Raw genomic sequence first — 16945 nt, 5'->3', positions numbered from 1 at the left:
AGGCACTGTCGAAGGATCAGGATAAAGAAAATGAAAGGATAGCTTGAAAAGACCCCACCATTGCAAGCCGTGTGCTACCTCCATTTCTTATAAATAGTTTAATCTCAAGCAATTGAAAATCAGCAATACAGAATCCAGATGAGCAACAGTTAGGCAATTACCATTCCACAAGCTTAACCTCACCATTATAGACAGGGCTTCATGTTATCTATACTTACTGGTCATCAGAAGCACTATTCTTGACAATGCTTATTGCAGACTGCAATCCATCACGCACACAGCTTTTTTTCTTGCAAATACCTGTAACAGGCCCTTTGGTAGTGGGCTTTCTACCTCAAAAGAAAGTCATTAGCAATGGTTGGATTGCATCGAAGCAAATTCCCCTTCCAAAAAATTTGTTTGTACTTTTCTATATAGATTTCAACCTTCAATAACATAAAATTCTATCACAGGTTGCAGGAGAAATTTCATATAATGGCTTCAGAGTAAAGGAGTTTGTCCAAGAGAAAACAGCAGCTTACGTGAGCCAATATGATCTGCATATTCCTGAGATGACTGTACGGGAGACTTTGGATTTTTCAGCACGCTTTCAAGGTGTTGGAAGCAGGCAAGGTAAGGACTTAAGATCGTCCAAAACAACTTGTAGATATTGATCTTACACCTACATAGAAAGTGATCCTTAATTCAAAATATAATTTCCCATGAAGAAATTATGGAGGAAGTTAGTAAAAGGGAGAAGCAGGCTGGAATTATCCCTGAGTCCGACATAGATACATACATGAAGGTAATCATCACCCTGTCTCATGCTTATTTTCCCTTGAAACAGGGATCTATACTATATTACTAGAATTGTTATAAGTTAAGGATAACCCAAGTTTCGTCCTTCCTTCGATAATAAAATCAGTTCAAGAAATTATATATTGGCAACTTAATTTGTATAAATATGTTAATCTCTATTATATCACACTACAGAAGTTCTCACACATACATACACAAGAGAGAGAGAGAGAGAGAGAGAGAGTAATGCTCTTGTAAATTTAAGTGGATAGGAGCCCTTTGCCTACCAACTTTTCTATACATTGATTTTGCATTGAGATTTGTGCTAGCATGTGATATACATCAAGGCACAAATCTCAAAGATAGTCTTGATGTGTTGCACAATCTCAAAGCATAATGAAGGGATAAAAGTTGGTGAACAAGGGCTCCTATCCACTTAAGTTTTATTCTAGCTTTATTCGTGTGTGTGCGCGCGCACGCACACGTATGCGTAATGACTGTATGCAACAACATACTTCTTCTACTCATATCAAGCATTACAAAAGGAATGAGGACGGATTTGTTCTATGTAGGCAATTTCTGTGGAGGGATTAGAAAGAAGTCTCCAAACAGACTACATATTAAAGGTAATTTTCTCCTACATGATAGAAAATAGAAATAGAAATTAGAGTTATGTATAACAGCCTCATAGGTTAGTCGACATTGGGATTGAATTGATTTTATAACTGAGATCTAAATAGTGTTTGGTTAGCAGATCATGGGACTGGACATCTGTTCAGATACGATGATTGGAGATGTCATGAGAAGAGGAATCTCAGGTGGCCAAAAGAAAAGATTGACTACAGGTAACATGAACAGGACAACATAACAAGCTCCGGCTACTTTTCTCTGTATGAACTTTTCAGGAATCACCATGATTAACTGCAAGTGCAACTTAAATATGTTCTAACTATTTATGTGCACAATTCTGCTGTACAATTGAACATGGTTAGCCGAGATCATTGTTGGACCGACAAAAGCTCTATTTATGGATGAAATATCAACCGGACTAGACAGCTCTACGACATTCCAAATCATTTCTTGTTTTCAACAATTGGCTCATATCACAGAGACTACTATTGTCGTTTCACTTCTCCAGCCTGCACCTGAAACTTATGATCTCTTTGATGACATCATATTAATGGCAAAAGGAAAGATTGTATATCATGGCCCTCGCAATCATATTCTTAATTTTTTTGAAGAATGTGGATTCAAATGTCCAGAGAGGAAAGAGGAAGCTGAATTTTTGCAGGAGGTAATTATGGTGAAGTATTTATTAACTAATTTGGTGTTCTTATAGATCCTCAGAACTCGCTCACGATAAATTATGTTCAGGTATTGTCCAGAAAAGATCAAGAACAGTACTGGTCTCGTACGTACGAAGAATACCATTATGTTTCGGTAGGTCACCTCTGCAAAAAGTTCAACGCTTATGATGTTGGACAGAGACTTGAAGAGGAGCTATCAAAGCCTTACGACAAATCCCAGTGCCATAAAAATGCTTTATCTTTCAATGCTTATTCATTACCAAAGTGGGAACTGTTTAAAGCTTGCATGGTGAGGGAATTGCTTCTGATGAAGAGGAATTCTTTCGTTTACATATTCAAATCAACTCAGGTACATAGCTTTTTACGAATAGCTCTTGTGATGTAATATGACAAATAAGCATTCAGCTCAAACAGTTAGCTCACCGTTCTTGCAGCTTGGGATTACTGCAATCATCACAATGACCATTTTCCTGTGTACACGCCTCGGAGTTGATGTTTTTCATGCTAATAGCTACCTCGGAGCATTGTTTTACACACTAATAATCCATATGGTCAATGGATTTCCAGAGTTGGCTATGACGATCACTAGGCTTCCTGTGTTCTATAAACAGAGAGATTTTTACTTCTACCCTGCGTGGGCTTACGCAATTCCTGCTTTCCTATTAAAAATCCCTATTTCTTTGATAGAATCTCTACTATGGACGTCTATTACTTATTACGGAATTGGATACAGCCCAGAGGCAGTAAGGTAGCTTTCCTATTTGTAGTGTTTCAACTCTTTAGCATTAATGTTACATAATTCTGATCAGCTTGTCTTATTAGGTTCTTCCGCCAGTTTCTTCTGCTTCTCATCTTGCACCAGGTGTCACTTTCCTTGTTTCGTTTCCTTGCCTCATATTTCCAGACACCAGTGGCTTCTACAGTGAGCGGTACCTTGACTTTTCTAGTACTCCTGGTATTTGGCGGCTTTATTCTACCATATCGTAAGTGTATTCTTTCCACATTCTCAAATCTCAACCCATCATTATGTCATCATTATTACGTTTCTTACTTGTCAAAATGGGGTCAGTATCAAGCACAAGTTGCTAATTAGGCAACATATAAACAACTAAGTAAAACTATCCAGCTGACTGTCAATCTAATATCAACTCTCTGCCTACAATTTCCCAATATGGCCTAACAGTTCACACTAGTCCAACCCAAGAGAAACCCTAAAATTCATCCAGAGTAAGATCTATATAGCTGTGTAGGTAGGGATGCAAATGGGTATTAATATCCGAGGATATATCTGTATCATGAATATGGATATTGATAATTGAATATCCATATCCGGGCAATGTGGATACAGATATCATTTTAATTTTTTGAAAGGATTATGACAATGATATGAAAATAGAAAAAATATATGTGGATACAGATATCATTTTAATTTTTTGAAAGGATTATGACAATGATATGAAAATAGAAAAAATATCTGAATCCAGTTCTGGAATCTAAGATTCTGAGTATCTGCATTGATGGTTAGAAACTATTTTGACGTTAGATCAGTGGATCCCAAGTTTATTTTCATGATCTACAGACCTAACCTTACATTTTATGCATGCCAAATGCGTTGGGGACCTATGATTTGAGAAATATGTTTTATTTAAACAGCTATGTATCATATAGCATCTATATTCTTTGAGTTCTATCAATTTCTCTCATGTCCAATATGTATCCGGATTTATTTTCCTCTCCTCTGAGCCATATTCCTATTCTACTTTGACCGATATAATTTTTAGTTACTAAACTATACATTGGATATGACATATACCATATGTGTCTCCTCTTACTAATATAATTCGGTAACTAAAATCCATATTCATATCTGCCAAAGTAGAATATGGATATGGCTCAGAGGAGAGGAACATATGATATGATAAGCAGTAGGAAATCACAACCAACTATGACATAAAAAAATCAAAAGTCAAAGGGAATCATAATCCTAAAATATTGGATATGACATATACTAATCATGATTTGCTTGTTCAGACTCTATGCCTAGCTGGTTAAAGTGGGGATTTTGGTGTTCCCCATTAACATATGCAGAGATAGGCTTGGCAGTAAATGAATTCCTTGCACCGCGGTGGGAAAAGGTGAGGCACAAAACTGATTAACTATTTTTCTTATTAGCCTCACACGGAATCTCTCTCCAACTATACAAATCTTCCTATACAAATCCTATTTTACAGATTACATCAGCAAATACAACTATAGGACAGCAAGTTCTGACAAGCCGTGGACTGAACTTTAATGGCTACTTTTACTGGATATCAGTGGGTGCCTTGGTCGGATACGTTTTGCTCCTTAATGTGGCATTCTCTTTGGCAATAACTCTCAGAAAACGTAAGAAGTATAACCAACTAATATGATAAGAATCATATAACTCTCAAGTATCCTACATTCTCATAAGGGAAAAGAAAAGAAAACTTACAAAATGTATTCCAATTTCAGAACCTGGTGTATCTCAAGCAATTATATCCCAAGAAAAACTTTACCAAATAAAGGGAGAAGAAGACACTAAGGACGAAAGGAAACTACATGATACTTCACCAAGTATATCTCCTAGGACTGCCACAGAACATAAGAGAACAGGTACGGCTGTTTAGTCTGATTCTTCATCAAGGAAGAAAAGTTGATACTGGTTAGGACTTGGAGGAAATAAAAATAAACTAAACTTAATGAAACATGCTGCAGGAAGGATGGTTTTACCATTCATTCCCCTCACAGTAGCATTTCAGGACGTGAAGTACTATGTTGACACTCCTCTGGTAATCATGTTATGATCCTAGATCACTATAATATATGGAAATTCACATTATTAATACTCATACTGTTCCATACTAGGAAATGAGAGAACAAGGCTATACGGAGAAACAGCTACAACTTCTCCACAATATTACCGGCACATTCCGTCCTGGAATTCTTACAGCGCTTATGGGTGTTAGTGGTGCAGGGAAGACCACGTTATTGGATGTTCTTGCAGGAAGAAAAACAGGGGGTACAATCGAAGGGGACATAAGAATTGGAGGATATCCTAAGGTACAACAAACATTTGCTAGGATATCAGGTTATTGTGAGCAGAACGACATACACTCTCCACATATTACTGTAGAAGAGTCAGTAATATATTCAGCCTGGCTGAGGCTACCATCTCAAGTTGATCCAACCACTAGATCTGTGAGTTTGCGCATCTCTTTTTTCCATGAACTATCAGTCTATCACTATAACTCTCATAGAATCACATGTATACAATAGATCAATAATACTGCCAGTTCAATTGATATCTTTCTTGTTAGATTTAGTACCAGTTGTGTTTGATCAACAGGAGTTCATAAATGAAGTGCTTGAAATAATTGAGCTTGATGGCATCAAAGCCTCCTTAGTTGGAATACCTGGGGTCAGCGGATTATCTACTGAGCAGAGGAAACGACTGACTATTGCTGTAGAACTTGTTGCAAATCCATCTATTATATTCATGGACGAACCCACATCAGGTTTAGATGCTAGAGCAGCTGCAATAGTAATGCGTGCAGTGAAAAACGTTGTTGGGACAGGACGAACAGTGGTCTGCACCATTCACCAACCTAGTACTGATATTTTTGAGGCATTTGATGAGGTAATAATGGATTTATGTTGCAAATACACCGATAATAATGCAGCAAAAACCCACTAAAAAGGAAAAAAATTCTAGGAGAAATAAACCATAATCTTAAGTGTATATAACCAGAATTTTTTAACACATCTTTTTATGACTTGACGATATCAGCAACATGTAAGAGTGTGGTGACTATTTAATGGCCACATAGTTCTAAATTTCTGAAAGGTACCGAACAAAAGAACTGAATTTTCATTAAACAGAAATAAAACATCTATGTCATCTGTAGATGAAAACCGTCGCAGGATCAAAGAGCTGAACCATGGCTACCGAACACTAAATATGGACAGGAGACTTCTATCTAAAAAATTGTTTTAAGACAACATACCATGTTAGAAAATATAGGAAACAGTTCCAATACTTATAGGATATCATACTTATACTCTTAACTCTTAAGATCTTTTTGACACTTCATGATAATTATTTAACTTTAATAAAAAACACATATGCATACTTTTTGGACTGAAAAACTAAAAAATAATTCAAAAATAGTTGTAGTATACTAGTATTTACTAAAGAACCATTTATATAGACAAACTTATTGAAAATTACTTATATTAAACCTTAAACTTTAGCTGTTGAATGGAGAACACAAATTAAGTAAATTAAGTACACAATAAGAATTAAATTTACTTAAGGTTACATTAAAAAAAGTTTCTACTTTCTTCAAGTTGCACACTACAATATCCTTTCTGTGTGAAACTTATTTTTTTTCCTCGTACAGCGATCTCTAAATTTATTTGAACAGTTACAAATAAAAGTTTAACAAAAACACAATTGAGCATACTATACATACACATAGACATATATGAATATGACTATACATATATGTGTCCTACGTTTTTTTGCGAGTATGTATCTTATTTCAATAATTCCATATTGATAACTATGAGCTTTACTACTACCTTTACTATCCAACCTACTGAAAGATCCCTGCAGTTAGCATAATCAATGTTGATGATTCTAGATATAGCCAATATAGCATTCTTCATCTGATATCTTAACTTCTCGCTACAAAAATTAATGCATTAGAGTATTTTATTATCTGGATTAGTTCTCTGTCTCTGCGTTCAATTCAGGCTTTTGCTGAGAAACAAAAATTTCATTTTCCTGCAGCTAATTTTAATGAAAAGGGGAGGTGAACTGATATATGTTGGGCAGTTAGGTCAGCATTCATGTGAAGTTATTGAATATTTTGAGGTAAGTTATCCATATACATTATCATCTAGGTTATAAAGTCTACTATTAGATAGAATCAGAGATATGTGATGCTGTCTTCTATAGTTCAAAACTACGGCACACAGATTACATTGTCTTAGATCTCTCTTCCATCTGTGCTATCTTTATTAAGTTTGAAACTCTTATAAGTTTGAAACTGAACCACATAAGGTGTAAGGTTCATTCCAAACCACAGCTATATGTCTTGTCAAGTAAGCCTGAATATTACACAGTTTCATTATACTTGTGCATGAAACTTGAAAAGAAATTTTTATTTTACTTCAGAGATAAATTATGGTGTTATGTATGTATATAACGACAAAGAGAAATAAAACACATTTCATCAATACATCTACTAAGTAGCTTAAGCTGATTGTTTCTGATCTTACTGTATCAGGGCATTACTGGGATACCAAGGATAAAGAAAAATTATAATCCAGCAACATGGATGTTGGACGTTACCTCTACATCTGTTGAAGCGCAACTTAATGTAGATTTTGCACAAATATACAGACAGTCGCCACTATACAGGTGAATTAATTATTAATATGCAGATGCTTATATTTAATATTTGCTTATGCCTTTGATGCTAAGTGTACAATTGGAAGACCTTATAAATAAACAATTTCTATCAAAATATGAAACATTATCATGACATTGTTCAAATTTTATCTAGGTGCAGATTGTAAAAGTTACCTTATGTTCTATTTTCCCCAATTCCAGGAATAATCAAGAGCTCGTCAGACAAGTTAGCAAACCACCACCAGATTCAAGTGATTTACACTTTCCCACTCGTTTTCCACAAAATGGATGGGTGCAGTTCAAAGCTTGCCTGTGGAAACAGTACCTGTCATACTGGAGAAGTCCTTCATATAACTTGACGCGCATGATATTTGTAATTATCTCCTCAACTGTATTTGCAGTTCTGTTCTGGAAGCATGGGAAGACACTGTAAGTCAGTATACATGTGTCAGGAGCTTTAAAATAGAAAAGTCAATGATTCTTCTAGCTGGAATTTTCATATATTATATAATAATAAATATCACAGCAGATCCTTGGAAAAGGCAAAACGTTACGGTTAGTGCCACAAATAGAAGCTAATAAGGCAGGAAAATGAAACATAAGAAAACAAGACAGCCAGTGCATCATTTATGAGGCAGGAAGATGTGCATGGAGGGAGTGAGGGAGGGATATGAGAACAGGTGTGCTTGCTCTATTGAATTGGACTCTATTACAGAGGCAAACATTAATTGCATTAAAATAATTAGCTTTTGAACACTATCCTATTGAAATAAATGGACAATGATTATTCGCAAAAAAAGGCCATAAACAAATGAAACATAAAAAATAATTGTAAAAAAACCACATCACATAAGTGACATGCACATTGCTCCAAAATCCTTATTTAGAATACAAGAACATGTTGAGTGTATTTGTGGAAGCTGACATGCCCCACTGAATGGCTTTGAAACCACAAGATAAGGACCATAGCTGACCAGGATGCAGGTTTAGAAGAGTTCAAAAGGCATTTTGACGCAGCTAGGCCATGGCAGATAATTCTTTTAAATTTCCCCTCAGGATATGGTGCTCTCGAGCTCTTGCTTAATCATGTTTGATTAGATACCACTAAGATCACTGCTGCGACATGATTCTCAAAAAAGAATCAAGAATTAGATCAAATTTCAAAGTGATAACCCAAAATGTTGAACTCTGAAGGGAAACTCAGAATTAAGTATTAAAAACCACAAGAAGACCCTTGCCTCTTACCTCAGACACTAAATGGGAGAGGCCGTGTTAGACCTCAAGTATAATAAATGGAACGATTTTAATCAGTGCTCCAATTTGGCATACCCTTCTCAGACATAGGCTTGAAGCATCAGCGAATAGAATGACAAACAAAAATCTGATACATTCATGAAAAAAGTTCTCTACATTGAGCAGATTTCTCCGTAGAATACCACACTGGTGGATTCTATTTTTAAGACTAATACATATATGGGCTATACTTTCTGTACTGACGTCTGTTTGTTTCATTTGTTGAAGAAACAACCAGCAAGATCTGTTCAACATGCTGGGGTTAATGTACATTGTCACGAACTTCTTCGGCATAAACAACGCATCCTCAGTTTTGACATTCGTAGCAACTGAACGAACTGTTCTATACCGTGAGAAATATGCAGGAATGTACTCTCCATGGGCCTACTCATTAGCACAGGTTAAAAAAGTCATCTTTATATGTAGCGTCTTAGACACACACCCATTGATACATGAAAACACACCATAAACAAATAGCTTACATGACTTTACAGTAAGTTCTGATATTCTTTATTTTCGGCAGATGGTAATTGAGATTCCTTATGTATTCATCCAAGTAGGATTATTTATCGTCATCACATATCCAACAATTGGCTATTATTGGTCAGCTCAAAAGTTCTTATGGTTCTTCTTCACCATGTTCTGCACATTGCTCACTTATGTTTACCTAGGAATGTTGATTGTTTCATTGACCCCCAATGTTCAAGTGGCTTCCATACTGCAATCTCCCTGCTATGGCATTCTAAATCTCTTCTCTGGCTTCATCATACCAGGCCCAGTAAGTTTTCCTTTCACTTAATTACATATTTCCATGGAACAAAATCTCCTTTACCATATTTAGAACAGCTGATGTTTTTACAGTCAATACTGCTGTAATACATTTCTTCCTAACAATTTTCCTCTGACAATACTGTTAAAAGCACATAAATTAAGCTTAAGTAATAAGTACATCTTGGCCGTCTGACATTCAACAAAGTTGTAATGCAAGGCTGGTTTTTGGATAAAATCAGTGCTAGAAAATAACTTGTAGAAAAAATTGCATAAGATGGGTTGAATTCTTATTGCCAGATTTATTGGTTAAATTAACTCTCTTAAAGAATCCTTCATATTCAATCACATGCATACAGTTAAATCCAGAAGTGTAAGATGATTTTTTTCCTTTCTTTATACAGTTCATTTTATTTTCAAATTGATAATGTAATTTCATTTGGTATTCTATTAAAATTGTGTCTTAAATAAATACAATTTCCTGCAGTATAGCTTTCCATGTATCCTATTTCTGTTTCTAAACTCCATGCTGAGAGAACTTGGGAGCATGCCCTTTTTTGGAGGTTAAACTGTTCACCAAAGGCAAATTTTCCTCGCAACCAAACAATCCCTTCAAGACACTTTTAGCAAAACCTTCTTCTCCTCACACTTGTAGGATCAAGAGATTGGCAGGCATTTGCATTTTGCAAAGTTGTGATATACTCTTTCATTTATAGTTAATGACGGTGCTTTGAGATTACACCATTGCCAAGTCATATGTCTCCTGTTACTAGGTTGCAAGCATGCACCTACGTGATATTAGTTAGAATTATTTGCCTAATATAAGATAGAAAGTTCTGTGGCTTCCTGCCTTCGACTAGTTCCATGACCAACATAATGGTGAAAAAAAAAGCTTAAGAAGAAGATAATGATGTTGTAACTGAAAAACTATCTATGAATAGAGTAAAGGCGCATCAGACATTGTTGAAGATTGATTTGTTTCTGGTGATCAATAATACTATGATGATATTTTTCTTCAGGTTGGACCGTTGGAGTTCTTAAGATCTAAAAGTGCACACATAATGTGTGTATGTGTATGAGTAAATTATTAACATCATTATAAATGTATAACTAGACATTGTAAGGTATATCAATGACATCGCGTTTTTTTCTGAGTTAATTGTTTTAAGGTGTCTTAAATTAAAGTCATTTATGTAATTATGTTAAATATATAAAATTTATTTATCTGGTATCTTGGTGATTCCTTGCAGCAAATCCCGAAGTGGTGGATCTGGCTTTATTATATCAGTCCCATGTCATGGACCCTAAACAGCCTGTTTACTACACAATATGGAGACATAGACAAGGAGATCATGGTGTTCGGAGAAACAAAACTAATTTCCTCCTTTATAAAGGACTACTTCGGATACCACCATGACCGTCTGGGAGTTGTGGCTGTTCTCATTGCCTATCCTCTCATCTTAGGTTCTCTCTTTGCATTTTGTATAGAAAAGCTAAATTTTCAAAGACGATGAGAATGATGTTCATGTACTACTATCAAAAAAATATTAATGTGTTACTATTACTAGTTGTAAATGCAAAACTTCATACCAAATTGCATGTTCAAGTTCTCATGACGTAATGGCAATATATTGTTTCGTCTAGCAAGCATATCCAAGACAAGAAGACCCTTGCCTCTTACCTCAGACACTAAATGGGAGAGGCCATGTTAGACCTCAAGTATAATAAATGGAACGATTTTAATCAGTGCTCCAATTTGGAATACCCTTCTCAGACATAGGCTTGAAGCATCAGCGAATAGAATGACAAACAAAAATCTGATACATTCATGAAAAAAGTTCTCTACATTGAGCAGATTTCTCCGTAGAATACCACACTGGTGGATTCTATTTTTAAGACTAATACATATATGGGCTATACTTTCTGTACTGACGTCTGTTTGTTTCATTTGTTGAAGAAACAACCAGCAAGATCTGTTCAACATGCTGGGGTTAATGTACGTTGTCACGAACTTCTTCGGCATAAACAACGCATCCTCAGTTTTGACATTCGTAGCAACTGAACGAACTGTTCTATACCGTGAGAAATATGCAGGAATGTACTCTCCATGGGCCTACTCATTAGCACAGGTTAAAAAAGTCATCTTTATATGTAGCGTCTTAGACACACACCCATTGATACATGAAAACACACCATAAACAAATAGCTTACATGACTTTACAGTAAGTTCTGATATTCTTTATTTTCGGCAGATGGTAATTGAGATTCCTTATGTATTCATCCAAGTAGGATTATTTATCGTCATCACATATCCAACAATTGGCTATTATTGGTCAGCTCAAAAGTTCTTATGGTTCTTCTTCACCATGTTCTGCACATTGCTCACTTATGTTTACCTAGGAATGTTGATTGTTTCATTGACCCCCAATGTTCAAGTGGCTTCCATACTGCAATCTCCCTGCTATGGCATTCTAAATCTCTTCTCTGGCTTCATCATACCAGGCCCAGTAAGTTTTCCTTTCACTTAATTACATATTTCCATGGAACAAAATCTCCTTTACCATATTTAGAACAGCTGATGTTTTTACAGTCAATACTGCTGTAATACATTTCTTCCTAACAATTTTCCTCTGACAATACTGTTAAAAGCACATAAATTAAGCTTAAGTACATCTTGGCCGTCTGACATTCAACAAAGTTGTAATGCAAGGCTGGTTTTTGGATAAAATCAGTGCTAGAAAATAACTTGTAGAATAAATTGCATAAGATGGGTTGAATTCTTATTGCCAGATTTATTGGTTAAATTAACTCTCTTAAAGAATCCTTCATATTCAATCACATGCATACAGTTAAATCCAGAAGTGTAAGATGATTTTTTTCCTTTCTTTATACAGTTCATTTTATTTTCAAATTGATAATGTAATTTCATTTGGTATTCTATTAAAATTGTGTCTTAAATAAATACAATTTCCTGCAGTATAGCTTTCCATGTATCCTATTTCTGTTTCTAAACTCCATGCTGAGAGAACTTGGGAGCATGCCCTTTTTTGGAGGTTAAACTGTTCACCAAAGGCAAATTTTCCTCGCAACCAAACAATCCCTTCAAGACACTTTTAGCAAAACCTTCTTCTCCTCACACTTGTAGGATCAAGAGATTGGCAGGCATTTGCATTTTGCAAAGTTGTGATATACTCTTTCATTTATAGTTAATGACGGTGCTTTGAGATTACACCATTGCCAAGTCATATGTCTCCTGTTACTAGGTTGCAAGCATGCACCTACGTGATATTAGTTAGAATTATTTGCCTAATATAAGATAGAAAGTTCTGTGGCTTCCTGCCTTCGACTAGTTCCATGACCAACATAATGGTGAAAAAAAAAGCTTAAGAAGAAGATAATGATGTTGTAACTGAAAAACTATCTATGAATAGAGTAAAGGCGCATCAGACATTGTTGAAGATTGATTTGTTTCTGGTGATCAATAATACTATGATGATATTTTTCTTCAGGTTGGACCGTTGGAGTTCTTAAGATCTAAAAGTGCACACATAATGTGTGTATGTGTATGAGTAAATTATTAACATCATTATAAATGTATAACTAGACATTGTAAGGTATATCAATGACATCGCGTTTTTTTCTGAGTTAATTGTTTTAAGGTGTCTTAAATTAAAGTCATTTATGTAATTATGTTAAATATATAAAATTTATTTATCTGGTATCTTGGTGATTCCTTGCAGCAAATCCCGAAGTGGTGGATCTGGCTTTATTATATCAGTCCCATGTCATGGACCCTAAACAGCCTGTTTACTACACAATATGGAGACATAGACAAGGAGATCATGGTGTTCGGAGAAACAAAACTAATTTCCTCCTTTATAAAGGACTACTTCGGATACCACCATGACCGTCTGGGAGTTGTGGCTGTTGTTCTCATTGCCTATCCTCTCATCTTAGGTTCTCTCTTTGCATTTTGTATAGAAAAGCTAAATTTTCAAAGACGATGAGAATGATGTTCATGTACTACTATCAAAAAAATATTAATGTGTTACTATTACTAGTTGTAAATGCAAAACTTCATACCAAATTGCATGTTCAAGTTCTCATGACGTAATGGCAATATATTGTTTCGTCTAGCAAGCATATCCAAGCAAACAACTTTAATTACTAAACTTGCACTTTCTAGCAGAATATATCTCTATGATACATACACAAAGAAAATATATATACTTACAAGTTACAACAGTGCATATACATTTCGTACACAGTTTCATATATTCATTTATGTATTCAATGACAGTTTGTACTTGTAGAAAATAATCATATTTTTCAGAAATCGTGTTTTTCTTCTCATGCAAGTTTTTCTTCTACTTTGTGGTTTTTCTCGAACTTTAGCTAGGGAAAGGAGATCTTTTTGTATGTATCTAGGACTTGGGTATCAGAAGCTGTACTTTAATAACATAGATATCGGAGATGAAATGATATACAATACTATTTTACATGTAATCAATGTCGAATACACAATGAAGTTAAGATCAAATATGTAGTGTATAGAAGTAATAGTGCTGAATTATTGCTAGTTAATGTTCTGGTTGTCAGATCATGGAGCAAGGGTTATTTTTTTGTTTTCAGAATACAGAGTTTTAAATTGCTAACTTCATATAAGTTCAAAAGGAGCATATCTAGTATTTTCCTCTCCGATGTGCAGTAGTTTATAATGTGAATTTGTTTTAAAATTTTCAAACAAAACTCACGCGAAAATAGTTGATCGTTTTAAAAGGAGCATATCTACTATTTTCCTCTCCAATACTTGCACGCATAACTTGAGCTGCAGCTTTAATAGCACAGCCATCCAATAATTGTCTCAAATACGGTCTTGATGGAGTAACAGTCAGAGACTATATTACTATAACAAAGCACAAAATCATTGTAATCATCCATTAAATCATGATTAAAGAAATAGTAGAATAAGCAATTTTATATACCCTATTAAGATCCCATTCATCTCTATTAGTTCGTCTCATGCAACCTTCCAACAGCACAAGCTAGATTGCCATTGATTTTGTTATAAGAACACAACACACAGCTACCATCTCCCTCCTTCACACATATCTCAAATGGCTTAAGATTGACTCAACCATATATCTCTCAGTCCCTTCAAGAAAAATTCAATAACTTTCATCGTACATACATATGCTTCATTAAAAAAGACTATGAAATTAAACGACAATACATGCATTGGCTTAATAGTAGAAGCAATCAACGCTCATGCTACCGTTGGTGTCACATTCATTCACGTTTTCGACAAAAACATTTTCCGGGAAAAAATATACATACATGATCAAATTCCTTCAAAGCTCGAGCATGCATGCGTGCTTGTTGAGTGACCCCAATTCACGGAGATCTTCCAATTAAGTTTTAGCCTGATTGAAGTCAAACAGAAACATTTCGAACAATCACACTCTATGAGTTACCCAAAATGTACGAAAATGATCATCAAATTAGGGTTTAACCTCCTCGAACTGCTCAAATGCGCTAAATTTCATAAAACAAAGAGACAGTTCAGACCTGAGAGGACAAAATCCTCGACGGCGGCAGACTCGCCGACGGAAATGATCACCGATTCTCGCCGAAAATTGGAGAAAACAAAGAGAGGAGATTCTAGGGTTTTGAATTGAAATGGCGTTTCTTTGTCGAGTTCGGGGGGCTTCGGTCTTTTTAAGTGTAAATTTTAGCCAACCCCGTTAAGTTTTTATTGCTTTACAGATAACCCCTTTAACTTAAATGCCCAAACCCCCTAAGTTTTGGGGTTCTCAATCACCGTTACCCTTCGAGCTTTGCTATGTGGAGAAGAACTTGAAAAAAGCTGATTTTTGGACATAAGTCGACTCATGCACAGAGGGCAAGTCGACTTATGCTAAGTCGACTGTAAGTCGACTTATGGCAAGTCGACTTAACAGGTTTTGTAAGTCGACTTACGATCTCGTCTCCAGTTGTTGTTTTTCTCTCTGTCAAGTCGACTTATGCAGACTGTTAAGTCGACTTATAGCGGGTTTTTTGGAAAATCAGGATTCCTATTTGCAGTCTGATTGGGTTTCTGTTTTGGTATAAATACCAATACGATTTGAGGGTTTTGTAAGAGCAAATCTGGGGATTTTGGAGCACAGAAAAGAGAGATCTTTCTGAGCTATTTGTTAGGGTTATTGGTTGAGAGATTGAGAGATTTGTTGGTGAGATTAGTTGGTTCGTTTGAGCGATTTGTAATCTCAATTTGTACTCTCCTTCTCTATTAGTGAAAACCCACCCCCTTCTTGCCCCGTGGACGTAGGCAATTGCCGAACCACGTTAAACCTTGGTGTTTGTGTTTTGTTTGGTCTTTCTCTCGGCGTTCGTTGGTTTGGTTCCTCAAAGCATCGCGCACAACAAGTGGTATCAGAGCTTATCGCTGTCGTTGGGCGCACAACAAGTGGTATCAGAGCTCGGGCAACGCTTGGGCTATTTGGAGGAGTGGATCGCTTGGAAGTTCATCTAGGGCTTCGTTTGATGATAAAGGTGGGATCTTTTTGGTAAAAATCTCGTCTTTTTCAGTTTGGATCTATTTCTCGTTTGTTTCCGCATTGGTTTGGTGGTGCTTTGAGGATTATGGCCGAGAAAGAAGGAGTTGTGGGCAGTACTTCCGGCGTGAAGACCGTCCAAAGCTTGAATATCCACTCGATGAAGATTGACGTGGAAAAGTTCAATGGCACAAACAATTTTGGACTTTGGCGATGCGAAGTCATGGATGCGCTCAACGCGCAAAATTTGGAAGATACATTAGAGTTGGACGGGAAACCGGACAATATTGATGAGAAGGTTTGGAAAAAGATGAATCGAACGGCGTGTGGTGTGATTAGGTCTTGTCTCACTCAAGATCTAAAGTATGATGTGATCAATGAGACTTCTGCAAAGAAGATTTGGGAGATCCTTGAGAGCAAGTATTTGACCAAGAGTGTGGAGAATCGCTTGCATTTGAAGAGGAGGCTTTACCGCTTCCAGTTGAAGAAAGGAACCTCCATTGGTGATCACATGAACCACTACACGAAGCTTCTTGCGGATTTGGCGAATGTGGATGTTAAGATTGAAGATGAGGACAAGGCGTTGTTGCTATTGAGTTCCTTGCCTGACGAGGAATATGAGACCTTCGTTCTTACTCTTATTAATGGGAAGGCATCTCTTTCGTATAGTGAGGTCACCGCTGCACTTGTGAATTATCAGCTTCGAAAGAAGGATAAGGAGACTTCGTTTGAGCCGGTAGCGGGGGCGTTGGTCGCAAGAGCAAAGGGTCCAAACCGTAGTGGGAGGTCGCAGTCTAGAGGGGCACATC

General features: G+C 36.1%; 1 protein-coding gene and 1 long non-coding RNA gene across 8 annotated transcripts in view; one reads left to right on the top strand and one right to left on the bottom strand.

The window, feature by feature from the left end:
* The window catches only part of LOC109831901 (ABC transporter G family member 41-like), a 17269-nt gene extending 3576 nt beyond the window's left edge, over positions 1-13693 (top strand). The window contains exons 3-22 of one of the 2 annotated variants that reach the window (XM_020399375.1): positions 453-612; positions 708-784; positions 1350-1403; positions 1532-1622; positions 1770-2071; positions 2152-2433; positions 2519-2832; positions 2907-3067; positions 4116-4219; positions 4316-4469; positions 4578-4718; positions 4821-4894; positions 4971-5303; positions 5452-5742; positions 6898-6981; positions 7397-7530; positions 7723-7950; positions 11540-11711; positions 11835-12089; positions 13323-13693. In XM_020399375.1, the coding sequence (XP_020254964.1) occupies positions 453-612; positions 708-784; positions 1350-1403; positions 1532-1622; positions 1770-2071; positions 2152-2433; positions 2519-2832; positions 2907-3067; positions 4116-4219; positions 4316-4469; positions 4578-4718; positions 4821-4894; positions 4971-5303; positions 5452-5742; positions 6898-6981; positions 7397-7530; positions 7723-7950; positions 11540-11711; positions 11835-12089; positions 13323-13589 (3678 nt within the window). In that variant the 3' untranslated portion in view covers positions 13590-13693. Of the gene's footprint in view, positions 1-452; positions 613-707; positions 785-1349; positions 1404-1531; positions 1623-1769; positions 2072-2151; positions 2434-2518; positions 2833-2906; positions 3068-4115; positions 4220-4315; positions 4470-4577; positions 4719-4820; positions 4895-4970; positions 5304-5451; positions 5743-6897; positions 6982-7396; positions 7531-7722; positions 7951-9042; positions 9215-9337; positions 9593-10832; positions 11201-11539; positions 11712-11834; positions 12090-13322 lie in introns of those variants that run through there. The other variant, XM_020399376.1, reaches the window with a different exon arrangement.
* Positions 1-15284, bottom strand: part of LOC109831903 — a 19868-nt gene extending 4584 nt beyond the window's left edge. The window contains exons 1-6 of one of the 6 annotated variants that reach the window (XR_002244590.1): positions 15151-15284; positions 14920-15005; positions 7696-7948; positions 5519-5638; positions 522-661; positions 219-425 (exon numbers count right to left, since the gene is read on the bottom strand). This is a non-coding gene — a long non-coding RNA (uncharacterized LOC109831903). The remainder of the gene's footprint in view (positions 1-218; positions 426-521; positions 662-5518; positions 5639-7695; positions 7949-14919; positions 15006-15150) is intronic. The other 5 variants (XR_002244593.1, XR_002244592.1, XR_002244594.1 and 2 more) reach the window with 5 other exon arrangements.

The sequence above is a fragment of the Asparagus officinalis genome, chromosome 2 (assembly GCF_001876935.1).
Source record: "Asparagus officinalis chromosome 2, Aspof.V1, whole genome shotgun sequence".
In the NCBI taxonomy this organism is placed as follows: Eukaryota; Viridiplantae; Streptophyta; class Magnoliopsida; order Asparagales; family Asparagaceae; genus Asparagus; species Asparagus officinalis.
The sequence above is the reverse complement of the archived record's forward strand: the minus strand, read 5'-3'. Positions and strand labels throughout refer to the sequence as shown.